General features: G+C 42.6%; 2 protein-coding genes across 2 annotated transcripts; one reads left to right on the top strand and one right to left on the bottom strand.

Annotated features, from left to right (window-relative positions):
• Positions 1-3,177: 3,177 nt before the first annotated feature.
• On the top strand, positions 3,178-8,042 carry RPL7A (ribosomal protein L7a). Its single transcript, XM_081179276.1, has 8 exons — positions 3,178-3,226; positions 3,469-3,589; positions 4,964-5,113; positions 5,452-5,592; positions 6,118-6,197; positions 6,774-6,904; positions 7,213-7,282; positions 7,875-8,042. The coding sequence occupies exons 1-8, from the start codon at positions 3,224-3,226 to the stop codon at positions 7,977-7,979; spliced, it is 801 nt and encodes a 266-aa protein (XP_081035402.1). The 5' UTR covers positions 3,178-3,223; the 3' UTR covers positions 7,980-8,042.
• Positions 8,043-8,473: 431 nt separating this feature from the next.
• SURF1 (SURF1 cytochrome c oxidase assembly factor) lies at positions 8,474-23,947 on the bottom strand. The gene is made up of 9 exons (XM_081179261.1): positions 23,792-23,947; positions 22,855-22,936; positions 21,193-21,320; positions 20,059-20,141; positions 16,315-16,506; positions 15,149-15,221; positions 14,889-15,051; positions 12,048-12,129; positions 8,474-8,990 (listed from the first exon to the last, which is right to left on the bottom strand). The coding sequence occupies exons 1-9, from the start codon at positions 23,858-23,860 to the stop codon at positions 8,924-8,926; spliced, it is 939 nt and encodes a 312-aa protein (XP_081035387.1). The 5' UTR covers positions 23,861-23,947; the 3' UTR covers positions 8,474-8,923.
• Between the last annotated feature and the right edge of the window lie 17 nt (positions 23,948-23,964).

Below are 23,964 nucleotides of genomic sequence, written 5' to 3'. Positions count from 1 at the left end.
GCCTCCTTGCAAGGAGGGGAGGGAACTCTGTTGCAACAGAAAAATAAAGATCTGCCTTACTTTCAGTGCATCCTACCGCCATTCCTTTCTGACCAATCATGGACTTAGTGGACTCAGTCCCTTGGGGAGTTGGGCAGCAAAAGCCAACCTCCTTATTTTCTTTAACATTTACCGTATTTTTCGCCCTATAGGACGCACCTTTTCCCCTCCAAAAATGAAGGGGAAATGTGTGTGCGTCCTATGGGGTGAATGCAGGCTTTCACTGAAATTGGTTTCCAGGTGGAAAAATCAAAGTTAGAAACAGAATTGTTAGAACCCAATGCTAAGATACTTTCAAGAATGTATAATCTGCTGTTGAAATGGAATACTGAGGAAGAAACGGTAAAATCTGCAATGATAAAATGGGCACAAGATATAGGATATAATATGTTTGCTGACTGGGAGAGGTTGTGGACCACCGGGATTAAATTTACGGCATGTAATGCCTTAAGAGAGAATATTATGAAAATGATGTACAGGTGGTACATGACTCCAGTCAAGCTTGCAAAAATATATCATTTGCCCAATAACAAATGTTGGAAATGTAAAGAAATTGAAGGTACATTCTTTCACCTTTGGTGGACGTGCCCAAGGATTAAGGCTTTCTGGGAAATGATATATAATGAACTGAAAAAGGTATTTAAATATACTTTCCCCAAGAAACCAGAGGCCTTTCTCCTGGGCATAGTTGGCCAATCGGTGTTAAAGAAGGATAGAACTTTTTTTATGTACGCTACAGCAGCAGCAAGAATTCTCATCGCAAAGCATTGGAAGACACAAGACTTATCCACCTTGGAAGAATGGCAGATGCAACTAATAGACTATATGGAAATGGCGGAAATGACTGGCAGAATCTGAGACCAGGGAGAAGAGTTGGTGGAAGAAGATTGGAGGAAATTTAAAACTTATTTACAGAAATATTGTAAAATTTTTGAATGCTGATGACATTGAAATGAATTGAAGGGGTTCTAGCAACAAGGTAAAATGTAAGATGGGATTGATAATAGATAAACTAATAGGATATGAATTTGCTGAACCAATTTTTAAAAGGGATACAAAAAAGGGAGACGTGAGGAAGTCAGGAAAATAAGTTAACTAAAGATGAGAAATCAAGAAAGAGGGAGTTTTGTTTTCTTTTATATGTGTTTTTTCTTTTTCTTTTTTTGTGTTTAATGTTTGTAATTTTGTATTTTGTAATTTTGTATTTTTCTGTTTTTGTATTTTTCTGTTTTTGTATTTTTCTGAACTTTTCTATTGATAAAACTTAATAAAATATTAAAAAAAGAAAGAATGCAGGCTTTCACTGAAGCCTGGAGAGGAAGAGGGGTCGGTGCGCACCAACCCCTCTCGCTCTCCATGCTTCAGCAAGCTATCCGCAAGCCTGGGGAGCCCGTGGGAGTTCCCGCCGGGCTCCCAAGGCTTGCGGATAGCAGACTGTTCTGGGGGCTGGGGTCGGGGGAAGCTCGGGCTTCCCCAGCCCCTGCGCCTGGGGGGGAAATAATTTTTTTTTCTTTATTCCCCCCCCCCAAAAAAACCCTAGGTGCGCCCTAGGGGCCGGTGCGCCCTATAGGGCGAAAAATACGGTAGTTCATCTAACTCAGTACAGACCCTCTAAGTGTCCCTATTTTCCAGGGCTGTCCTTGATTTAGAAAAGCCTGCCCAGTTTTTGATTTGATCTCAGAATGTCCCACTTTTCATTCGGTTGTCCCTATTTTCATTGGAGAAATGTTGGAGGGTGTGGAGTTATCCTACCCCTGAGTCATCTGAAGGCAGTTTTTCAATGTTTTCTGTTTTTATAAATGTTGGAAGCTGCCCAGAGTGGCTGGGGCAACCCAGTAAGATGTATCGGGTATAAATAATAAAATTATAATTATGGAATGGGATGTCCCTATTTTCATCAGAGAAATGTTGGAGGGTATGCTGTCAGTATTGTATATACTGACTGACATCAGCACTCCATGAATATGGGAATCTCCCAGCCCTACTTGGAAATGTTAGGGATTTAATCTGGGACCTTAAATCTCTCCTTTAGGAAGAGTGTTCCATAAATGTGGGAAGTGGAGTTTACAACAGAGAAGGCAGGGGTGCGGGAGGGGGGGGATTTCATCCTCGGCAACTAGTCTCAAGGCTCAACTTTGCCTGTGGTTCTTTTATAAACACAAGCCACCAGAGCTAGGGTTGCCACTATTGTTCTAGCAAACTACAGGACAGGGTAGGGTGGGGTGTTTGGTGGGTGATTCCCGCCCCCACTGGTGCTGAAGTGACTTCAAAGCAATCCATTACCATCCATTGCAGCCTAACCGGATGACCCCACTAGAATTTGTCACACACACACATGTGAATTTATCTGTGCTTTGCTACCCAGAGCTTAAATACATGACCTTTCACACACCCTTTCGGACACATGCATTTGGAGAGGATCCGTAGCTTGGCAGCGAGAGGGGGAGGGACGGACCTGAAATACAGGACGAAACTGTTTCAATATAGGACGTTGCGTTTTACATTCAAATATGGGACAATCCTGTATTATACAGGACAGGTGGCGACAAGTGCCTCAGGGAATTTTGGTCGTGGGCAGCCCAACAGCTTAGGAGAGAAGCTGTGCCATGTGTCCTTGGATACTTTGCTTCTTTGGGGCGTGGGTAGGGCTTCATTTTAACTCTGATTAGAAACTTAAGGGAACACACACTGTACATGCTTAGGAGCTGTTGTACATCACTGCACAAATATCTGTGTCTTATGTACAGGGGCAATAAGTGAGGAAATAACGTTGGGCAGACATGGTCAGTTGGGGAAAGAAGGGTGTTGCTGAACTATTTATTATTAATTAAACATATAGCTCGTTTCACAACATAATCGGCATGGAGTACGCTAAGTGTCCCGTGACCCCAAGCTACGCTGACTGGGGCTGACCGTCCACGCGTTCCTCATGCCTGCTTTCGTGCGCAGGCGTGGTTTGCAGCCGCATGCTCGCTTTGATACTGTCACCGGCAATAAACCGGTTACGCTCTAGGCACGGACCAGGATTCTCTATGGATGAGGAGCGGCCTCCTATAGGCTTGCATCACTACGGTAAAAAGCCACAACGACCATAGACGTATAACTATAGAGTTTACTTCCGCTCCGCGGATTTCTAAGGCCTGCCCCGCGCTTCCTGCCCTTCCTTTTCGAAGCCGAAGCCAAGATGGTGAGTTGTGTTTGTTGTAGCGGCGGACTTTCAATCCGCCGCCATCGGTCCCCTAAACAGGCTAATGGTTGGGTTTCTTCTGGCAGGGGAGGCACGGGACACCCTGGCGTCTTGTATTTTGGGAGAGCGGATGAAATGGGGAACCGGTTTGGGGCCCCGGGCCTGGTGCAGGCCTCCGATGTGTGTGCGGCTCGCCCGCTTTTGGTAGGGAATTCACCGAATCGTTCTTTCAACGTACGCAGCCCAAGGGGAAGAAGGCCAAGGGGAAGAAGGTGGCTCCGGCCCCTGCCGTGGTCAAGAAACAGGAGGCAAAGAAGGTTGTAAATCCTCTCTTTGAGAAAAGGCCCAAGAACTTCGGCATCGGTGAGTTGGAAAAAGGAATTGGGGGTTGGAATGATGGGTCTCTGCAGCCCTGTTGATCCGTTAGGGAGCCTAAACAGGAGTAAAGTTGCTTTCACGGGAAGTGGGAAATACGCCTGTCTCTAAAATACCTGTGTATGGGGAATACTGCTGGTTTTGTTGCATTTTGACCAGTTACTATCTATTTGTCTATTTATAACAAGTATTTATCTGCTGCTGTACCCTAGAAATATATTGCTGAGGTTATGCAACAGCATAAAACCATACAGTAAAATCATTTTTGAAGAAAAATTAAAAGCAAGTTTAAAGTAAAATAATTTAAAGCAAGCATCAGTTGATCATTGAGGAGGGATCTAATCTTAAATGTCTGTATAGGCCTTAGGCAGTAGCAATTTTTAAATTGATATTTCATTGGAAGAATTTCATTTTTTAAAAAAGTGATTAGAAAAGGAAAACGTGAACGAGAATTAAAAGAAAAGAAAAATACTCAATTATGTTTCTGTACATATTAAGACTAATGTATAGTCTTAATATTCTGTTACAAATATGTTCACCAGTAACCTAGTATTTTCTGTATAAACTGGTTCCAAATATATTTATCCAAAGAAAGTGCATCTATAAGTGGTTGTTCATGTGTTGTTAATATTGCCATGTTATCAAGCTATTGATTATGGAGAATTAAAACTATTCTTCCAGTTCATCAGTCCCTTAGCCACCATTAGGGCATGCAGAATCTATTTTTACTGTCCCATTGTCACTTTCCATACAATAGGTACAGGGGGATATCGTTCAAAAGAATATGCCCGTCTGATAATCTGAAATTCCTCAGTAACATATTTGTATAATCCAACACAAAACTTAGAGTGAAACATTGTAAAAGTATGTGTATCAAAAAAGCATTATCCATATTACAACTATAGCAAAAGACGTTAAAAATTGGTCTAATTGAAAGAAATTCTGATGCACTGGTGATAGGAAAGTGAAGTGAATTCTCTCTTGGTAGTAGGGAGCATTAGTTTCCACAGATCTATTAAATTTAAATCTATCATATATTTCTTAATTGCTTGTCTCGCTAAATATGTTTTCTTTATCAGTGGATTTCTATCTAAATTAGGGTCTATGTAGTAGTAAACTTTCTGGCAGGCATTTAGAAGGGCCTGGTGTTTCCACTATGTTTTGGAAGGCCAAGCTTCTCTGGGCTGTGAGCAAATGATGCAAAAGAATATTTGCTATCTGAGTGATGCTGCTGACAATCTTATCCACCAAGATCTCTGATGCTCCTGCCACCTTTGCTTTGGGCTGAAAACCAGGAATAAAAAAGGATAACCAGTAATTGCTAAGGAAGCAGTTATTTTGAATTGTTATTCTGCCTTTCAGGGCAGGACATTCAGCCCAAACGGGACCTGACTCGCTTTGTGAAATGGCCTCGTTATATCCGACTTCAGCGCCAAAGAGCCATCCTCTACAAAAGGCTGAAGGTGCCTCCAGCAGTTAACCAGTTCACTCAAGCATTGGACCGCCAGACAGGTGAAGGCCGGCTCCTTTCCTTGGTTCTAAGGTGGGGTTGCAGAAGGAGGTGAGGTAGCTATTCAGACTCCTTGAATTGAATGTGCACCCCATGTTTTGGGAGCTTGCTGGAAAGAGGCAAGTGTGAGAGAACTAGTTTCACACAGTGCTATAGTAAGAAAGGGTTTTTCTTTGTGTGCAGATGATGCTAGCAAAATATTTGCTATCTGAGCTTCCTTGATGACTCCCAACCACCAAGATCGCTGATGCACAAAAGTCATGTCCTTTAGGGAAGGGGGATAATGGGAACATGGTGTTAGAGAGGCTTTCCTCTGAACGGTTCTAGTTGTCTTCCACAGCTACTCAGCTTCTGAAATTGGCCCACAAATACAGGCCTGAGACGAAGCAAGAGAAGAAGCAGAGGCTGCTGGCCCGTGCAGAGCAAAAGGCTGCAGGGAAAGGCGACGTCCCTACCAAGAGGCCTCCTGTGCTCAGAGCAGGTAACCTTCCTACTTTATATTTGTACATTTAAGCTGGTTGATTGAAAGCTTGGACAGCTGGCCATATTTATTTATTGTGTTGATATCCAAAAAGTTCAAGATGGCATAGATGGTTCTCCCCCTCCTCATTTTACCCTCGCAAACAAGCCTGTAGGGTAGGCTGGGTTGAAATACAGTGACTGGCCCAAGGTTGCCCAGTGAGCTCCATGGTTGAGTTGGGGTTTGAACCTTGGTTTCGCCCAGGTAACCACTGCACCACACTGGCTACCGCGATGATGTATGAATTTCTTCACCTGAACTGCAGACTGAAGAGCAAAACATACGAGCTTTTTAACCCTGAGCGGTAGCAGGCCCTTCCTTTGCTAGTCCTTGACATGGCTAGGAAAAGCTGGCAGCTTGGTGCTTTGTTAACACCACTTGAGCCACTGTGCTTTTCCACATGCAGGGAGCTCCGGATTTATTTATTTTTACATGGGAAAACATAAACTTTTGTAGCCGACTCAAGTTAACTGACTTTTTCTGCAGGTGTCAACACCGTTACAACTCTGGTGGAGAACAAGAAGGCGCAGCTGGTGGTGATCGCACACGATGTAGACCCCGTTGAGGTAAGGAGGTGCAAGAGTCGGGGTCTTGTACCTGAAAGCTCAGATTTATGCTCCTAAGTGGCTTTTTAAAAAATGAATAGCAGCCACTGCATTCTTGTAGGCACGGCTGTTTTCTGCTGTTTCTTTCCTTAACTTGAACAAAATGGTCACCCATTCCTGCTCTAGATAATTCTTAATGTTGCCAGGCCACTATGGTGACTGTTGAAATGTGCTTGGCTGTACAACTTACTTTGGACAACATCACTGAGTCTTGTTAACAAATCTTCAAACTTTACTCTTTATAGAGCAGGGTATGGCTTTTGCAATGATGTTTGAATTTCTTCACCTGACCCCTATCTGTGAAGAGCAAAATTATACGAGCTTTTTAACCCTGAGCAATTGCCAGAGCCCTTGTTGTAAAGCAGGGATGGGGAAAGCACTGATATTAGACTCCTGCTCCCATCACCCCTAACCACTGGGCCTGATGGGAATTAGGAGTCCAGTGAAGTCTGGAGGGCCACAGTTCCTCATTCCTACTGTATTAAAAACTGAACCACCGCCAACTTTAAAGCATTTCTTCTCCCCTCTCTGATCCAGCTGGTAGTTTTCCTGCCTGCCTTGTGCAGAAAAATGGGAGTGCCCTATTGCATCATCAAAGGCAAGGCAAGGCTGGGCCGCCTTGTCCACCGAAAGACCTGTACCTGTGTTGCCTTCACTCAGGTTAATCCGTAAGTAGCCCTGAAAACATTTTTCGCCTATTTTCTAATTCAAATGAAGAATCCGAAGAGGCTGGTGTGGTTTGGGGCAGTTACACTTTTAACTGCAAGCTAAACAGCTGCTAAAGCCTTTCCTCCTTCCGCATCTGGCCATGGTGAATTGAATGAACACAACTGCTGAAGCTCAATGAACTTTTGTGGGGCCCCTTAAGAGAACGTTGCCCTGAAAAGTGGCACTTAAAGCAGTATTTTAAATTGTAGTCTACTTGGATAACTCAGACTCAATTACTGACTTGTTGAATCTGTTTTCTCCTTTGCAGCGAGGACAAGGGAGCTCTAGCTAAACTCGTGGAAGCTGTCAAGACCAACTACAATGAGAGATACGATGAGGTAAGATTGTGCCTATAGGATCTGTGGGTATATTGACTAATTTGTCTGCTTTTGGAAAGTGCCCCCCTCCCTTGCAGTGGCATGACCACTGTCCAGCTTGCTGAAATCAGGAATGGCTTGCTAGCAGCCTCAAATATGAAAATTCATTCTAGCACTGTGTAGAGAATTCCCTCATGGTGTAGCAGAAATAATGTGAATGAACAGCAGTATCATGTTGACCCACTGAGCTGGTAGCATCTAAAAATATTTTGGGCAAGATAACAGGATTGAGAATCTATAAATGCCCACAGGAGAAAAGGACTTGAGCCACCATTGGGTTACACAGCCTGTTAGCAATATTCCAGAGTCTGTGTCTATAGTACTAAAATGTTTGAAACTGTTGCTACTTGTTAGAGCACAGCTATAATGTAGGAAGTGGAGTTGGTTTGAGTCTCTGTTCCAGTAGTGGTTTTTGCATCTAATTTGTACTTAAAAGCAGACACTCAGGTTATTGCTGTGAATGTTAAATCCTCAAATTGTACCATTTAATCTAAATTTTAATTGTAAGTTTTGTAAGTCACTTTGACATGTGTGCAATCTTTTTTCCTTCCAGATTCGTCGTCACTGGGGCGGCAATCTTCTGGGGCCGAAGTCAGTGGCCCGCATTGCTAAGCTTGAAAAAGCTAAGGCTAAAGAACTGGCCACTAAACTTGGATAGATGTATCAGATTTTCCTCAAGAAGTTATTCCCATAAAAATAAAATACAGCAAAAAAAAAAAAAGTGTTCTCGTTTTCTGTAAGTTTTTAGTGATTAGAGTGTGGTGCTCTGTCAGTTATGTCTTCTGGTAGCCTTGTCTAGTGAAGTGGGATTCCATAGCACCTAAGAAGAATATATTCCAGCGTTCCTTTCTCCATTTTCTGTCCCAAGGGGGAGAATTTAAGATTTGCCCCAAAAATGAGCACCCTGGAAGCTTATCTCTGCAGGTGTGAAAGCTCAAACAACACCTTCATGGAGCTTTGGCCAATGTTAGCTGCAAGTATATTGGGTTCTAGAACATTTCATAAGCTGCCTTGACAAGACAACAGAAATTGATCAGCTCACAGGGGAGACTGCAATTGAAATACCCTGCAACTATGAACTTCAGAAGTTTACAATACTTCGTTTTGATAGGGACTTGATGTCATTATTGTTGCCAAGAAGAAACAAAGCTGTATATGCGACATGATTTATTTACTACTTCATTACATGGAACTTTGCATCATATTGTATCAGCAACATGCTGATTATTTGCACAAACACTAATACTCTTGAATCCTTATTTCCTTCATGTCATTTCTGATTACATAGCATTAAGCAACCCAAGATAAGCACTACAATTTGAAAGGCTTTCACCCTCCCTGTTAAGGCCCCCATCATCCTAATTCCTCCCTTAACCATGCCTACCCAGAAGTGAGTCCTACTGAATTCAAGACTGCAGCTCTAATATATTGCAGCCGACTTTCAGCAGAACACAAGAGTCTTCCTTGCTTGGGTCTGCTTGCTCTGGTCACTGAAGTGCTGCAATCAAGTCAGAAGGACTGTTCCTCTGTATAGTGACCTCAGACTGGCTGCAGTTACTGTGAGCATTTTGAAGCCAAGCTTGCACCAAGGAGTTGTAGGTCTTAGAGGTGAACCTTCTGAATGAATTTCTTGTACCACATGTAGGAGGTAGCTGCACACAAACCATACCTGCAAAGAAGGGAGAAAGCTAGTGTTAAGACAAGGTTAACCTGCAAAGGGCACACAATTTTAGGGTCAGAAATGTATGCAAAGGGTTGCCACATAATGAGTACAAAGAGGACAGCGAGCTGGGGAAAGGGGTGTGCGGGGCCATGGCCACACAGTTTGGGCTGGCGGCAGCCAGGGAATGCATGCATGTACGCCTCTCCGGGCTCAGGCTGGCAGCGGTCAGGGTGTGCAGAGCAGCCTGAGTCAGGCAAAATAAAAACTGTCCCCCCAACTCAGACATTTCCTTTAAAATTTATAAGTACCCCTGAATGGGCCTTTTGTCCACTAAAAGAACATGTCTGGGAACTCCCAGACATGGTAACCCTACCCAAGAGTAGTGTAACCCCTGCAATGCATCATTGCTTTCATTTGGCACATTGATTTGGCCATTTAAATAACCAATCATTTCCCAAAAATTCAAGAGAGAACCAGAATCATGGAAACTGCAAAATACACATCTGTGCACTTTACTTATTTTGATGGTGGCCTTGATGAGAATCAGGATTTTTGTTTTTTGTTATTTAGATGTTCTGTCATACAATTTAATTAAAAAATAATAATAATACATAACAGAAAAGAAACATTAAATCATTATACACTATCCAAAATAAAATAAAATAAACCCACCACCCTGTTTAACTTCCCTCCACCACTACTCATCTTCTCTAGTATCAATTTTATCCTTATTGCATTCTGATTGTTTTTATTTTCTCTATATACATACAGTGGACGCTTGGGTTGCGAACGTGATCCGTGTGGGAAGCACGTTTGCAACCCGCAGCGCCGCATCTGTGCACATGCGGGTTGTGATTGGGTGTCTCTGTGCATGCACGAGTGCTGAAACCTGGAAGTAACCTGTTCCAGTACTTCCAGGTTTTGGCACGTTCGTAACCTGAAAACCCATAACCTGAAGTGTCTGTAACCTGAGGTACCACTGTACATATGTCATTGATAATTTATTGTTTTAATGCATTTACATTCTTAATCTATTAGCATGTCTTTTTTAGAGCAATATTTGGTCATATAACCATCAAAGCATTGCCATTCATTTTTTAGTTTTTTATTTGACTGCTGACGTATGGATGCTGTTAATTTAGCCAATTTTAAATATTCATTTAATTTGAGAATCCATTCCTCCTTGTAGGTAGTTTTTTAGCTTTCCATTTAGATGCTATTACTATCCTGGCTACAGTGGTCGTGTATAAGAAAATTCTTTTTTTCGATTTCGGTATTTTCCTAAAAGGCCCAGTAGGTAAGCCTCTGGGATTTTATGCATTTTTTCCAACTCATGTATTTCCCCCCAGAAGTACTTAACTGGGGTGCAACTCCACCACATACGCATTGTTGTACCAGCTTCCTTGTTGCATTTCCAACAGAGGTTAGATTTCAGTTTATAGATTTTTGCTAATTTGACTGGTGTTAAATATCACCTGTAGAACATTTTGATGAAATTTTCTTTTATTGTACTATAGGCGGTAAACCTTATATCTTCCTGCCAAAGTTTCTTCCATTGCTCTAAATATATTGTGTGGCCAAAGTCTCGCGCCCATTTAATCATTGTCTCTTTCACTTCCTCGTCAATCATGTCCAAATCTAGCAAAAGGTTATACATTTTAGATAGAATTTTTTTTGTTTTTTAATAATGTTTCATGCATTAATGAATTCTGTTTAGCAAAGCCTCTCTTCGAGTCCGAGTTAAAGACACTTCCAAGTTGTATATATTGCCCTCTGTTGGAGACATAATGCCTTATTTCCTCATACGGTCTTATTCTAAGTTTACCTTGATCTTCCATTATCAAATCTCTGTAAGTTGCCCATTCCCTATTCATGTTTAGTTTTTTCATGGCATGGGCTTCTAGAGGTGAGAGCCACCATGGTGTCATTGGCTCCAGTCTCGTTTTGTACTTACTCCAGACTTTAAATAATGCGTTCCTAATTAGGTGACTATTGAAGCCTTTATGGACTTTGATCTTATCATATGCGAGGTAGGCGTGTTAAAGCCCTCCAGGTCTTAATAAATCTGCTTTTTCCAAAGTGATCCATTCTTTCAGGCATACAAGGCATTCTGCTTCATAGTATAATTTTAAATTTGGCAATGCCAGACCTCCCCTCTCTTTTTTGTCAGGAGCTTAAATTTTATGCGAGCTTTCTTATTTTGCCATATGAATTTTGTCATATCTTTCCTCCACTCCTCGAAACATGTTTCTCCAGATATTATGGGAATTGTTTGAAAGAGAAGGAGCATTTTGGGAAGGACATTCATTTTTATTATGGAAACTCTTCCTCCTATTGATAACTTTAGATTTTTTAAAGGCAGGACTATGTTATCTTCACATTTTTTATAGTGGAACGATGTTAGTCCATCTCAGCCAGGAGCTTTACCAATTTTCAAACTAGAAATTGCTTGGTGTAATTCCATTACCGTAACAGGGGCATTTAACTGTTCCACTTTCTCGTTGCTTATTTTAGGTATTTTCCTCTTTGAGAAGTAATCTGCAATTTCTTGTTCTGTTTCTGACCCTCTTTTATATAGTTTTGTGAAGTATTTTACAGAACATTTATTGATTTCATCTTCCGTTTCATAAACCTTTCCTTCGTACTCTACTTTATTTATCTGACTTTCTTTTCGTTTTTTCTTTATTTGCCATGCGAGTAGTCGTCCTGGTCTATTCCCTGCTTCAAAGAATCTTTGTTTCATCCACTTGATGTTGTTTTCAATCTCATTATTTAGCAATGCTGAAAGCTGTATTTGCAATAATTTTATATTTTGACAATGTTTTATCTTTAGGGGGTTTTGCTAAAAAAAAATCTTGCTTTTTCTATATCCTGCTTTATTTTATTTAATATTGTATTTAATATTGTCACCAGCTAAACATCACAATATACAGACATATCACCATGTCTGAAATAAGGATGGAGCTATAAAGAAGCATTAGCTGGCTTTCACAGCTTTTCCTGCATCATGTTTTTCCAATATCGCCCAGCTCTAGATAAAACCCCAAATGTTTTGTCACTTACCAGGTAATGATGTATTGCATGTGCTCGTTGCGTAACGTCACCCTTGTCTGGCCTCCAATGGGCCCCCCTGGAACTGTGCTTTCTGTGGTTGCAAGAGAGAGACAGCAGTGAGTCAGAACCAGATGCAATATGAGCCTTTAGAAAAGAAATTCAAACACTAGGGGCAGCTTACTTTTATGTAATAAGTGAAAACCTATGTAGTCTGCTCTCAACTCCCACTCCCATCTCACTCTCCTTGCCAATGATACAGCTCTCCCATGCTCAGATTTTCTGTGTAACTCCCTGTCCGACTTCACCCTTTGTATAGCATAGCAAACCAACCAAATGGCTGCTCTACCCAATCCACACCTGGCTCTGACATAAAGGTAAAGGGACCCCTGACCATTAGGTCCAGTCATGACCGACTCTGGGGTTGCAGCGCTCATCTCGCTTTATTGGCCAAGGGAGCTGGCATACACCTTCCGGGTCATGTGGCCAGCATGACTAAGCCGCTTCTGGCAAACCAGAGCAGTGCACGGAAACGCCGTTTACCTTCCCGCCAGAGCAGTACCTATTTATCTACTTGCACTTTGACATGCTTTCGAACTGCTAGGTGGGCAGGAGCAGGGACCGAGCAACAGGAGCTCACCCCGTCGCAGGGATTTAAACCTGATTGGCAAGCCCTAGGCTCTGTGGTTTAGACCACAGCGCCACCCGCGCTCTGACATAAGTGGCATTAAACTAAGTGGAACTCCACATTCATTCAGATCCTGCCCCCTCCAGAGCAGGAGAAAACATGCTGCTTCCATCTTCCATGTGACACCCCATTAGATATTTGAAGGTGGCTACACTATCTCCTCTCAGTCTTCTCTTCCAGGCTAAACATACCCAGCTCCCTCAACCGTTCCTCATAAGGCTAGGTTTCCAGATCCTTGATCATCTTGGTTACCCTCCTTTCCGCCTGTTCCAGCTTGTTAATATCCTTAAATTGTGGCACGCAGAACTGAACACAGTACTCCAGGTGTGGTCTGACAAAGGCAGAATAGAGCGGAACTAAGACACTATATTTCTGTTGATGCAGCCTAGAATAGCTTTGGCTTTTTTGCTGCTGCATCACACAGTTGAGGTTGTGGCCTCATGTTGAGGCTGTGGCCTAATAAGACCCCTAGATCCTTTTCACATGTAGTGGTGGCAAGACAGGTGTCCCCCATCTTTTATTTGTGCAGTTGGTTTTTTCTGCCTAAGTGTAGAACCTCACATTTGTCCCCACTGAAATTCATTCTTCCGTGTATGTAGCTCTGCATGTGTGTAGCTCTACTCAATACTACTCTATAATTTAGTGTAGATATATGTCTTACATATTTTAAATTTGTAAAAAACATCCTAGTTAAAAATATTCTTAATATTGAACCAAACCAATAAAAAAGAGATGTCAATATATATGTTACTTACTAAATCTGTATAGTGTTCATCCTCCAAAAAAACCTCAGAATAATGTACATGGATTCCACCCCATTGCCTCTCATATTATTTTATTTATTTATTTATTATGTAATATATTTATATCCTGCCAAGTTGGAATTCAAGGCGGCTTACAACATTTAAAAACATCAGTCATAGAATAAAGAATAATAAAAACAAACTGGTTAAAAACAATACTTAAAATACATGACAATATATCTAAAACCAGCAATTAAAATTTGAACTGACAGCAGCCTAGTCATCAGCAATGTCTGCACCTTAGTTTCAAAAATGCATAAAGCCCTTTGCTGCAAAAGTAAATTCATGCCTCCTTGCCTGAATACAAGAAGGAGCCAAGTCAGAAACTTTGTTTGCTGATTGGAATCTTCCCACGGCACTGCTGAGGAATGAAGAGTCCAATAAGCAAACAAATTTTATTTTTCTCCTGATAAGATCCATAGGGTTTTAAGGCACATACCATGCCTCTTGTTAGGCAGAGTAGACTCCAATACCCTGCTTAGCTTGATACCGTGCTGGGTTTCTATTCTGCCTAGCAAGAGGCACACAAGTGGATCTTATAGGGGGAAACAGATTGGGCAGGCAGGAAATGGCCATTTACTTTGCAGTAAACTTGGGTTTACCTTGCAGTAAAGTGCTGCTTTCTGCCTGCTGCCTGCAAGATCAGCTGAGCAGTGCATTCTCAATATATTACAGGGTGAAAAAATATGAAACCTTGATTGTGGTCTGGAGTTCATATCGGTAAGGAACAAAGTATCGATATATCACCCCTCCCAACTTACCTTCACAGAGCTATGATTCAGAGTTCCCTGGGAAGAGGGATTGACTATTAAACCACTAGTACAGTGGTGCCCCGCAAGACGAATGCCTCGCAAGACGGAAAACCCGCTAGACGAAAGGAAAACCCGCTAGACGATTTTCCCTATGGGCTTGCTTTGCAAGACGAAAACGTCTTGCGAGTGTTCCGATATTTTTTCGCTCCCCCCCTTTCTAAGCCGCTAAGCCGCTAATAGCCTTTTAGCCGCTAAGCCTTTAATAGCCGCTAAACCGCTAATAGCGCTAATCCGCTAATCTGCTAATAGGGTTGCTTCGCAAGACGAAAAAACCGCTAGACAAAGAGACTCGCGGAACGGATTAATTTCGTCTTGCGAGGCACCACTGTAGCTGTAGCTCTGGGAGAGGAATGGGAGGAGGGGGCTGCTAACAACTCTCAGCACTGTTAACAAACCACAGTTCCCAGAATTTTTTGAGGGAAGCCATGACCGTGTCAAGTGGTATGATACTGTTTTAAATGCAGATGGGGCCCAAAGTCAGGAGCCTGTTGCAGTCCAGTCCTATTAAAAGCCAAGACTACACAGCCAGGCAGGTCCTTGGGGAACTCACTGAAGTCTGCATCAAGGAAGATGGGCTCAGCTCCTGTCACTCTTGCCATGGCATCCAGGTCCCGGTAATGCCAACGATTCCTTTCAATGTCGTTCTTTGGAACAAATGGCTTGCGGGTTTCTGACAGCCTCACCACCCCTGTGAGCTCAATTTCCTCTTGGATCTACAAGGAAGAGTCAAATAGCAGTTTCTGTCCTTTAAAAAAAGAGCACAATATCTTATGATATATAATGTGGTAGTTTCCATCCCTTGCTATCTACCTGTCCTCGCAACCTTGTCTCTGGCTTAAGTTTCTTTCTGGAGACAAACCCTCTGTTGACAAGGATTGTGATCCTGCAGGGTCAGGGGGAAAGGGAGAGAGAGAAGACAATAAACTCTGTAAGCATGGAAGCATCCCAGCCCCCTAAAGCTGGAGTGGACAATGTTTGGCATGCCAGATCTTGGCTGAACTACAACTCCAGGTACCCCTGGCTGTTGGGTATGTTGGCTGGAGCCAATGGCAGTTGTACTTCAGCAACATCTGGAGGGTCCACTTCTGCTGTAAGGCACCTAACATTGTAATTCTATACTCAGAAGCAAGCATCATTTATTCAATTTGGCTTACTCACAAGTCCATTTATATAAAACTTATTTTTGCTAGCCAGCTGGGAAGAGTTAAGAACACAGCCATCAACATTGCATTGTGACAATTTGATTGGACTCTGTTTGGATTCTATTATGAGTGCCCTACATAGTACTGTTAACATACTAACAGTTCTCTTTCATGTAACTTGGCTTTTGACTCCACAGCAATGGTTTTTCTCTCTCCTCTCTGTGCTCAGAGTAGATCCACTCACTTAGCTAACCAGCCCATGCACCTTAGAGTAGGTTCTAGGGCAGAAGATATCTGTTGGCCTTGAAGATACAGAATTCTTTCTTGTTGTTTTCTGCAACAGACTAACATGGTCAGGTGCCTGGAAAATTGACATTTTACGTTATGACGGTTCAGACATTGTTATCAACGTGAAAGAAACCTATGCTAGGCAAAATTCAGACATATTAGTGAAATTACATACATTTGATAATAGGAGATATGCCTATCTCCTATAATTAAATTCATGTAATTTCACTTATACTTTTGGAAAAGTTAAAAAACAAAAACGAATCATCACAGGTTTAAGTACATTCTGAAACAAGCTATGACTCCTTTTACAGAATCCAGAGAATGACTTAAATAAAAACAGTGCAGAACATTTCAGGTCCTCATGGTTATGAGGCAGAATCTGAATATATACAGACTGTATTTACTGAAGGGCCATGATCCTCTCTAATGTCACGATCCTATGCATGTCTGCTCAGCCAAGTGCCCCAGATTTCAACAGAGATTGTTTGCCAGTAAATGAGTACAGGGCAGTGGCCCAAATTGTCTGTCAGTTAATATACTTACCCAAGGTCTATGCAGTAAAAGGGTGTGATGACATTGGCACCACTCTCAGGATTGGACATCAGCTGGCCAGCATCCCTGGCTTCTTTCTCTGAATCAACCAACGAACGTGGAAGGATGTACAGCTCCTTGTCATGAATGAAATACCCTCGGACCTTGACAGGTCTGTATTCCAACTCCTTTAGCTCTGAGAAGCTGTCAAAGGACAGAAAGCAGGAGGTTTGAAAGAGAGGCTGAGCTGCAGTCCAAAGCAAGGAACAGCTTCACCTACGTAAATTCTGCAGAATATAAAAAGGGCTACTTTGTTTAAAGTGGCACAGGCACTTTGAAAAGCAGCACACACCCTCCACACGTTTACCGTATTTTTCGCCCTATAGGGTGCACCGGCCCATAGGGTGCACCTAGTTTTCAGGGGAGGGGGAAATCAAGGAAAAAAATATGATTCCCCCCCCCCCGCAGCTCTGGGAGCAGCGGACAGACTGCACGCAGTGTATGCTACTCCAAGACCTTCTCCCTGCTTTTGCGGGAGGTGGCGGAATTCCCCCACCTCCCGCAAAAGCCCACAGGAGCCCCACGTGATTCCTGCGGGCTTTTCGACCAGGAGGGAGAAGGGACTGAAATGGCCAGTCAGTCCCTTCTCCCTCCTCGGGGAAAAGCCCCCAAGAGTGGCGCGCTCTTTAAAGGGTGCTTGGCTCCTGCGGGCTTTTCTATGAGCTGGGAGAATTCCCCCCCCCCATAGAAAAGCCAGCAGAAGCCTTGACAATGTATCCTGGCATTTTCTTATAAAATGTTTGGAAAAGACAGGGATAGAGGGCACATTCCTTGAAGGAATAAAAGCAATTTACTCACAACAAAGTGCTAAATTAATTATTAATAATAATTTAACAGAATCCTTTGAAATTTCGAAAGGTACAAGGCAGGGGTGCCCTCTGTCACCTCTTCTGTTTATCATGATGCTAGAGACAATTACAAATAAGATAAGGAAAACCCCAGAGATACGCGGAATAAAAATTGGAGTGAAAGAATACAAATTGAAAGCATATGCTGACGATCTTATGTTGTCTTTGGAGGATCCAAAGGAGAGTGTTAGTAAGGTGTTAGATTTGTTAGAAGAATTTGGAAAATTATCTGGCTTTAAATTAAATAGAACAAAAACTAAAATGATGACTAAAAATGTGAAAGAGGAGGTAAAAAACCATCTTGAATCTCAAGCTGGCATTAAAGTAACTAAGAAAGTAAAATACCTTGGAATCTGGTTAACGATGAAGAATATAAATTTGATGGAAGACGATTACATAACCACATGGAAAGAAATAAGGAAGGACTTAGATACTTGGAATAGAATAAAACTTTCTTGGTCGGGCAGAATGGCAGTGATTAAAATGAGTTTACTACCGAAACTGTTACTACCGAAACTATTCCAAAATATACCAATAATCAGGGGAACCTCAGTATTCAAAGATTGGCAGAAAATACTCTCTAAATTTATCTGGCAGGGGAAAAGGCCCAGAATTAGATTCAAATTACTTACAGATCAAAGAGATAGGGGAGGATTTGCAGTTCCAAATTTAAAGTTGTATTACGAAGCCTCGTGTCTTTGTTGGGTCAAAGATTGGATTGTTATTAAAAATAAAGACTTGTTAGATCTAGAAGGATTCAACATAAGATTTGGTTGGCACGCTTACCTATGGCGTAACAAGGAAAAGGTTCATAAAGGTTTTTCTAACCACATTTTTAGAGGACCACTGCTGGAAGTGTGGGAAAGAAACAAAAAATTATTGGAACATAAGACCCCTTGGTGGCTATCGCCAATTGATATCCTGACAATAAAAAAAACAAACATCGAAGGAGAAAGATGGACCTATGAAGACTTGCTAGTAAAAACAGAAACTGGTTGGAGGATTAGGCCTTATGAAGAAATAAAGAACAAATTGACAGGATGGATCCAATTTCACCAAATTAAATCTATATGGACTGAAGATAAAAAGAATGGGATAAGTGAGAAAAAATCTAGATTCCAGATTGAAATACTAGAAAATAAAACAAAACTCCTATCGAAAATGTACAGCCTGTTACTTGAATGGGACACCAAGGATGAAGAAGTGAAGGAGGTAATGGTGAGATGGGCAATGGACCTCGGACATAATATGGAGTTTGACAAATGGAAGGCATTATGGAACAAAGGTATGAGATTCTCGGCATGCACAACACTCAGGGAAAATATGTATAAAATGATGTACAGGTGGTACGTAACACCCGTAAAATTGGAAAAAATATATAAAACTGGTGATAAATTATGTTGGAAGTGTAAGATCAAGGAGGGTGATTTTTATCACATGTGGTTGTGTAAGCCTATTAAAAAATTATGGGAATCTATTTACAATGAACTAAAAAAAAATCTTTAAATATACTTTTATAAAAAAACCCGAAGCCTTTTTGCTGGGGATAATTGGAGAGGAAATCAAAAAGGAAGATCAAACACTCTTTCAGTACGCGACAGTGGCTGCTAGAACTCTAATAGCGCAGAATTGGAAGACATAAAAAATCCCAACTATAAACGAGTGGCAATCCAAACTATTTGATTATTTAGAATTGGCAAAAATGACACAGAAAATAAGAAATCAAAAACACATAAAGTTTAACAAAGAATGGAATAAATTTATGACATACAGGGAAACAGAGGTAAAAAATCTAAAAATTACAGTAGGTATGACGTAACACTTGTGATGTAAAGAGTTTCTTAAGGAAAAGAAACCGCAGATAAAAAATCATATAATATATTCTGAAATCAAGATGAAGGGAAGTCAATTAGTGTTGTGTGTTATTTAGTAAATGTAACCTAATTTGTTGATATCTTATGTTAGGAGATGTTTTTTCTTTTGTTTGTTATTATTTTTCTTTTTTTATGTATTTCTTTTTTGTGTGTATGTGTGATGTATGCTTTTTTCGTTTGTTTTAATGTCTGATGTAGCAAAACAAATTAAAATCAATAAAAATTAAAAAAAATGAAAAGCTAGCAGAAGCCTCACACCCTTTAAAGAGCGCATGGCTTCTGCGTGCTTTTGCGGGAGGTGGAATTCCCCCATCTCCCGCAAAAGCCCACAGGAGCTGCGCACCCTTTAAAGAGCGCGCGGCTCCTGTGGGTTTTTCGACTGAGCTTGTAGGGCTGGTGGGGGGGGAAGCGCTGTTTCCCCCACCGCAAGCCTCCAAACCAGGTCGGAGAGTAGCGCGAAGGCGTCACGCGCCTTCCCGCTGCCCCCCCAGCTTTTGGGGCTGGCGGTGGGGGGGAAGCGCTGCTTCCCCCCACCGCCAGCCACAAAGCTGGGTCGGGGAGCAGCGCTAAGGCATCGTGTGCCTTCCCACTGTCCCCCCCCAGCTTGTGGGGCTGGCGGTGGGGGGAAGCGCTGCTTTCCCCCACCGCCAGCCTCCAAACCAGGTCGGAGAGTAGCGCGAAGGCGTTGCACGCCTTCCCGCTGCCCCCCCAGCTTGTGGGGCTGGCGGTGGGGGGAAGCGCTGCTTTCCCCCACCACCAGCCTCAAAGAGGAGACTCTCCTGGCTTTAGCGAAAGCAACACGAAGCCTCCGGAGCGCAGGCTTTGGGGCTTCGTGTTGCTATCGCTGAAGCCAAGGAGCCTGCATTCGCCCCAAAGGACGCACACACATTTCCCCTTCATTTTTGGAGGGGAAAAAGTGCGTCCTATATGGCGAAAAATACGGTAATTGATTCCAAGCCAGTTCACATACTTACTCTGCTGGGAGTGGGATCGGTTCTGCTGCCACCTTGGCTTCCAGATCAGAGATCAACTTCAACTTCCATTTCCGCCGTTGAATCTGATATGGGCATAAGGGCTCTTAGGGGCCTTGAGGGCAACACCAGACGTACATTTGCCCTCCCCAGCACAAAATTTCCCTCCCACCAAGGCAGGATAGCTGATTTACTACAGATGTATTTGCATTATGAAAAACGTAAGCTTTTCTGTTTCCTCCTTTAAAGCAAAACAAAATGCACATTTGAAGGAAAATGTGGGTTCCGCCTCTCAAATTCTGTAAATGCTTATTTGTTGTTGTTGTGGTTTAGTCATTTAGTCGTTTACATAGGCGCCGACTCCATGGGGCTTGACGGGGCTCGAGCCCCCTCAAAAAAATTTTTGGGGGGGCTCAGCCCCCCCAATAATCTCAGGCGCCCTTCCAGCAGAGCGCCGCCGCCGCCCCCCGCCTCCTCCCCACCTGCTCCTTCGCCAGCCAGCCGCGCGCCCTAATCGGAGAGCCCCGGCCGTCCCCCGCGAGATTAGGGAATCCCCGGGGGCGGGGGCTCCTGCCTCGCTGCTTCGCAGCACCACCGCCACTGCCAAGGCACTGCCGGAAATCCCGCGAGAACAGGGGAATCCCGACTGGCCACACCTCCCAGCCAGCCAATCGGCTGGCTGGGGGGGCATGGCTTGCCCTATTTAGGGCCGGAGCCACTTTATTTGCATATTCATGAGCTTATTTATTATTCATGAGCTTTCCCGGGCCCCCCCAATATTTTTTATAAGTCCGCGTCCCTGGTCATTTAGGACTCTTTGTAACCCCATGGACCAGAGCACGCTCGGCACTCCAAATGCTTATTAGTTCTATTCAAATAAAAACTCCATGTCATCAGCCAATAGTAAATGAGTTGGACTGAATTCCATTAAGTTAAACTGGGCAAACACAATGAAATTAATGTATCTATGATAGAAATGCCTGTTAATATCAATCTTTGATAATGACTAATTTTGGAAACAACTCACAGTAGAGGTTCTTGCACTGGCTATGAGCTGTAACTGAAGACATCTCTGAACACTGGCCCTGAATCAAGAGACTTCACAGAGCAAGCCTCAGATTCAGCGTTTGCATTTACCTGCCACGTTCCAAGGCAAAATGTCGCTATGGGGATTAGGAGGAGGCCCCACCTGAGCACAACATCCTCTCCAGATTTGGCAGAAGCAGCTGTGGAAATCCTGGACAAGGCAGGCCTCTGGGGAATCTCTGAGGAAAACAACAGGGGGGGGGGAGGAATGTTTGTGTCATCTGTGGAAGAAGCACTGTGCAGTACGTGGTTCATCACTAGCATCAGATTCATTAATATCCAGCAATAACCTACATTTGTATTAATGATTCTGGAACATAGGTGTCTGCCTTATACTGAGTCAGGCCTTGGTCCATCTAGCTCAGTACTGTCTACCCTGGCAGGCAGCAGCTCACCAGGGTTTCAGGCAATGGGTCTCTCTCAGCCTTACCTGGAGATGCTGGGGCTTTTAGCATGCAAGGCAGATGCTATGCAGCTGATCCACAGAACTTGCTATGGTTCTGACATAACAAACATGAGGAAAGTGCAGTTATGCCCTCGCTGCCTCTTTTCAGTAATCAGCAGAATATTTTCCTCAATTGCCTGGAGCCTGAGATGGCCCTGGAATATAAAAAACCCCACTTTGCTGGTCCAAGGAAGGGAGAATGCACCTAGATGCTCTCTTACCTACCTGAGTTTAAAAAATGGCAAATGGCAGTAACCACCAATCTCCAACACTTCCAACCTTTACAGCCAGTAGCCAGAAGACATTAGGGCAAATGGGTCATTGCCTAACCAGCCTCAGATGCATCCCCATTTGTGGAATGCACTCCCCAGGGAGGCATGCCTGGCACCTTCATTACATATTGGAGTGGATTATCAGAATAATGTTTATATATAGCAGACAGAATGGAAAGTTCCTTTATTCTCTCTCTCTCTCTCTCTCTCTCTCTCTCTCTTTCTTTCTCTCTTCCTTTTTCTTTATCTCCTCTCTTTCTCTTGCCTTCTCCCCTCTATCTCTTCTCTATTCCTCCTTTCTTTTTTCTTATTCTTTTTGGTCTGCATTTTTATTTAGACTAACATTTTAGTTTTGATAAAAATATAATAGATAATATTCTTTGTATCCCTTTTTCCAAACTTTAATAAAAAATATTTTTTTAAAAAAATACTGACCTTTAGGTGCCAGGCGAAAACATTTCTCTATAACCAGGCCTTGGGCTGATTAACATTCTATGGCCTTTTAAATGTGTGTGTGTGAGGGAGAAGGGGGGTTATTGAGGTTTTTTTTGGCCTTGTTATGTTTTTTGTTCTCAATTGTATTTTTATGTGGTCAACTGCCCTGTAATATTTACCTGAAGGAAGGCATACAAAATAAATAAATAAATAACTACCTGGTGACGACAAAGATGACTTGATGATAACAACAACTAAAATGAACATGTCAACTCAAAAGTCACAATAATAAATGAATAAACAGATATAATTAAAATATCTACTCAGAAATCAGTCCCACTGAATTCCAGAAAACTTACTCCTAGGTAACTACATACAGGAGTGCAACCTGAATATAGAATATGGTTAGCAAATACGACCAGCTAAAGTAGAAGCTGATCTTCTTTGGTCCATCTGGATACCCTCCTCTGTGCAAATAAAATTAAGAAAACAGAAACCAGGCTTCAGCAGACAAGCTTCTCCTAAGTCAACATATTATGAAGTATTAAGGGTTTTATTCACCTTTATGTGGTCGTAGCAGGCCAGAAGGTGCTTTAAAATAGGTGCATCCAAACAACGTCCTTCCACCGACATAGTAAGGGAGCTAAAAGCAAAACAAAAGGTGCTGATTGAATTTCCCCCTTACATTATAGAAACTTATAAGAAGCTGAATTTCAGATGTCATTTTTGGAAAAGAGTTAATTGCAAAAGATGAACAATGATACCAGTGTTAACAACCAGGCAAGAAACAAAGAGAAAAGGGAAGAAAAAGAGGTAACTCTCTCTCTCATCCTCATCCATACTCATCCATAGAAAGGTGGATGGCCTACCTCACTTGGCTGTTGTGTAGGAAAATAACCCTAGTGCCTCAAAGGCACTTTGTATGTTAAAAGAACTTCACAATATTATTACTTATTAGACTTGTCCGGCACTACTCAAGGCAACTTGCAACACATCTAAAGTGTAAGAAATGGAATGAAATAACCCTCATAAGAGCCACAGGAAGAGTTGAGACCAGACCAATGACAACTTAGCAATATCACGCAAACCCCTTAGGAGAGGCTTTTGTCAAGGAATGGACACATTAATCTACCCAAATTAATAAACGAAGTTGACCTGTATCATCTTTGTGGTTTTTAAAAGCAACCTTAGCAGGAGATGCTTCCACCCGCATGGCTGGGGACGATGAACCGTGCCCGACCTGTTGAATTGCCACCTGTCAGGCTGCTGTGAGAGGCCCCGAAGGTAAACGGCAGTGCAGCCTTATGCGGGAGCTGCCTTTGGAAAAGATTGTCCCGACAGGCATTTTAACGGAATTCTGATTTTTATGAATTTTAACTCATTTTCTATTTGCGGTTGCATCGAGGTTTTTTTATACAGACAGCCGTGATTTAGCAGCATGAAAACGGCCAAAATAATAAAAACTGAAATCGAAATAATAAAATAAAACGGCTCCCACCTGGCCCGCCTTCGCCCGCAAGGGCCCCCTCAGCGCAAAGTCGCCTAGCAACCGCAAAAACACAGACATTTCCCACCCCCCACTCCTTTCACGGGCCTTTCGTCTTCTGGGTCACGCGACTTCCGCTCTCCCAAGGCTCCTTAGAGGTGGGTCTTACGAGGCGCTTCCGTCAC

Source organism: Podarcis bocagei, assembly GCF_964188305.1.
Source record: "Podarcis bocagei genome assembly, chromosome: Z".
NCBI classification, from domain to species: domain Eukaryota; kingdom Metazoa; phylum Chordata; class Lepidosauria; order Squamata; family Lacertidae; genus Podarcis; species Podarcis bocagei.
This window is presented reverse-complemented; position numbering and strand designations above follow the sequence as displayed.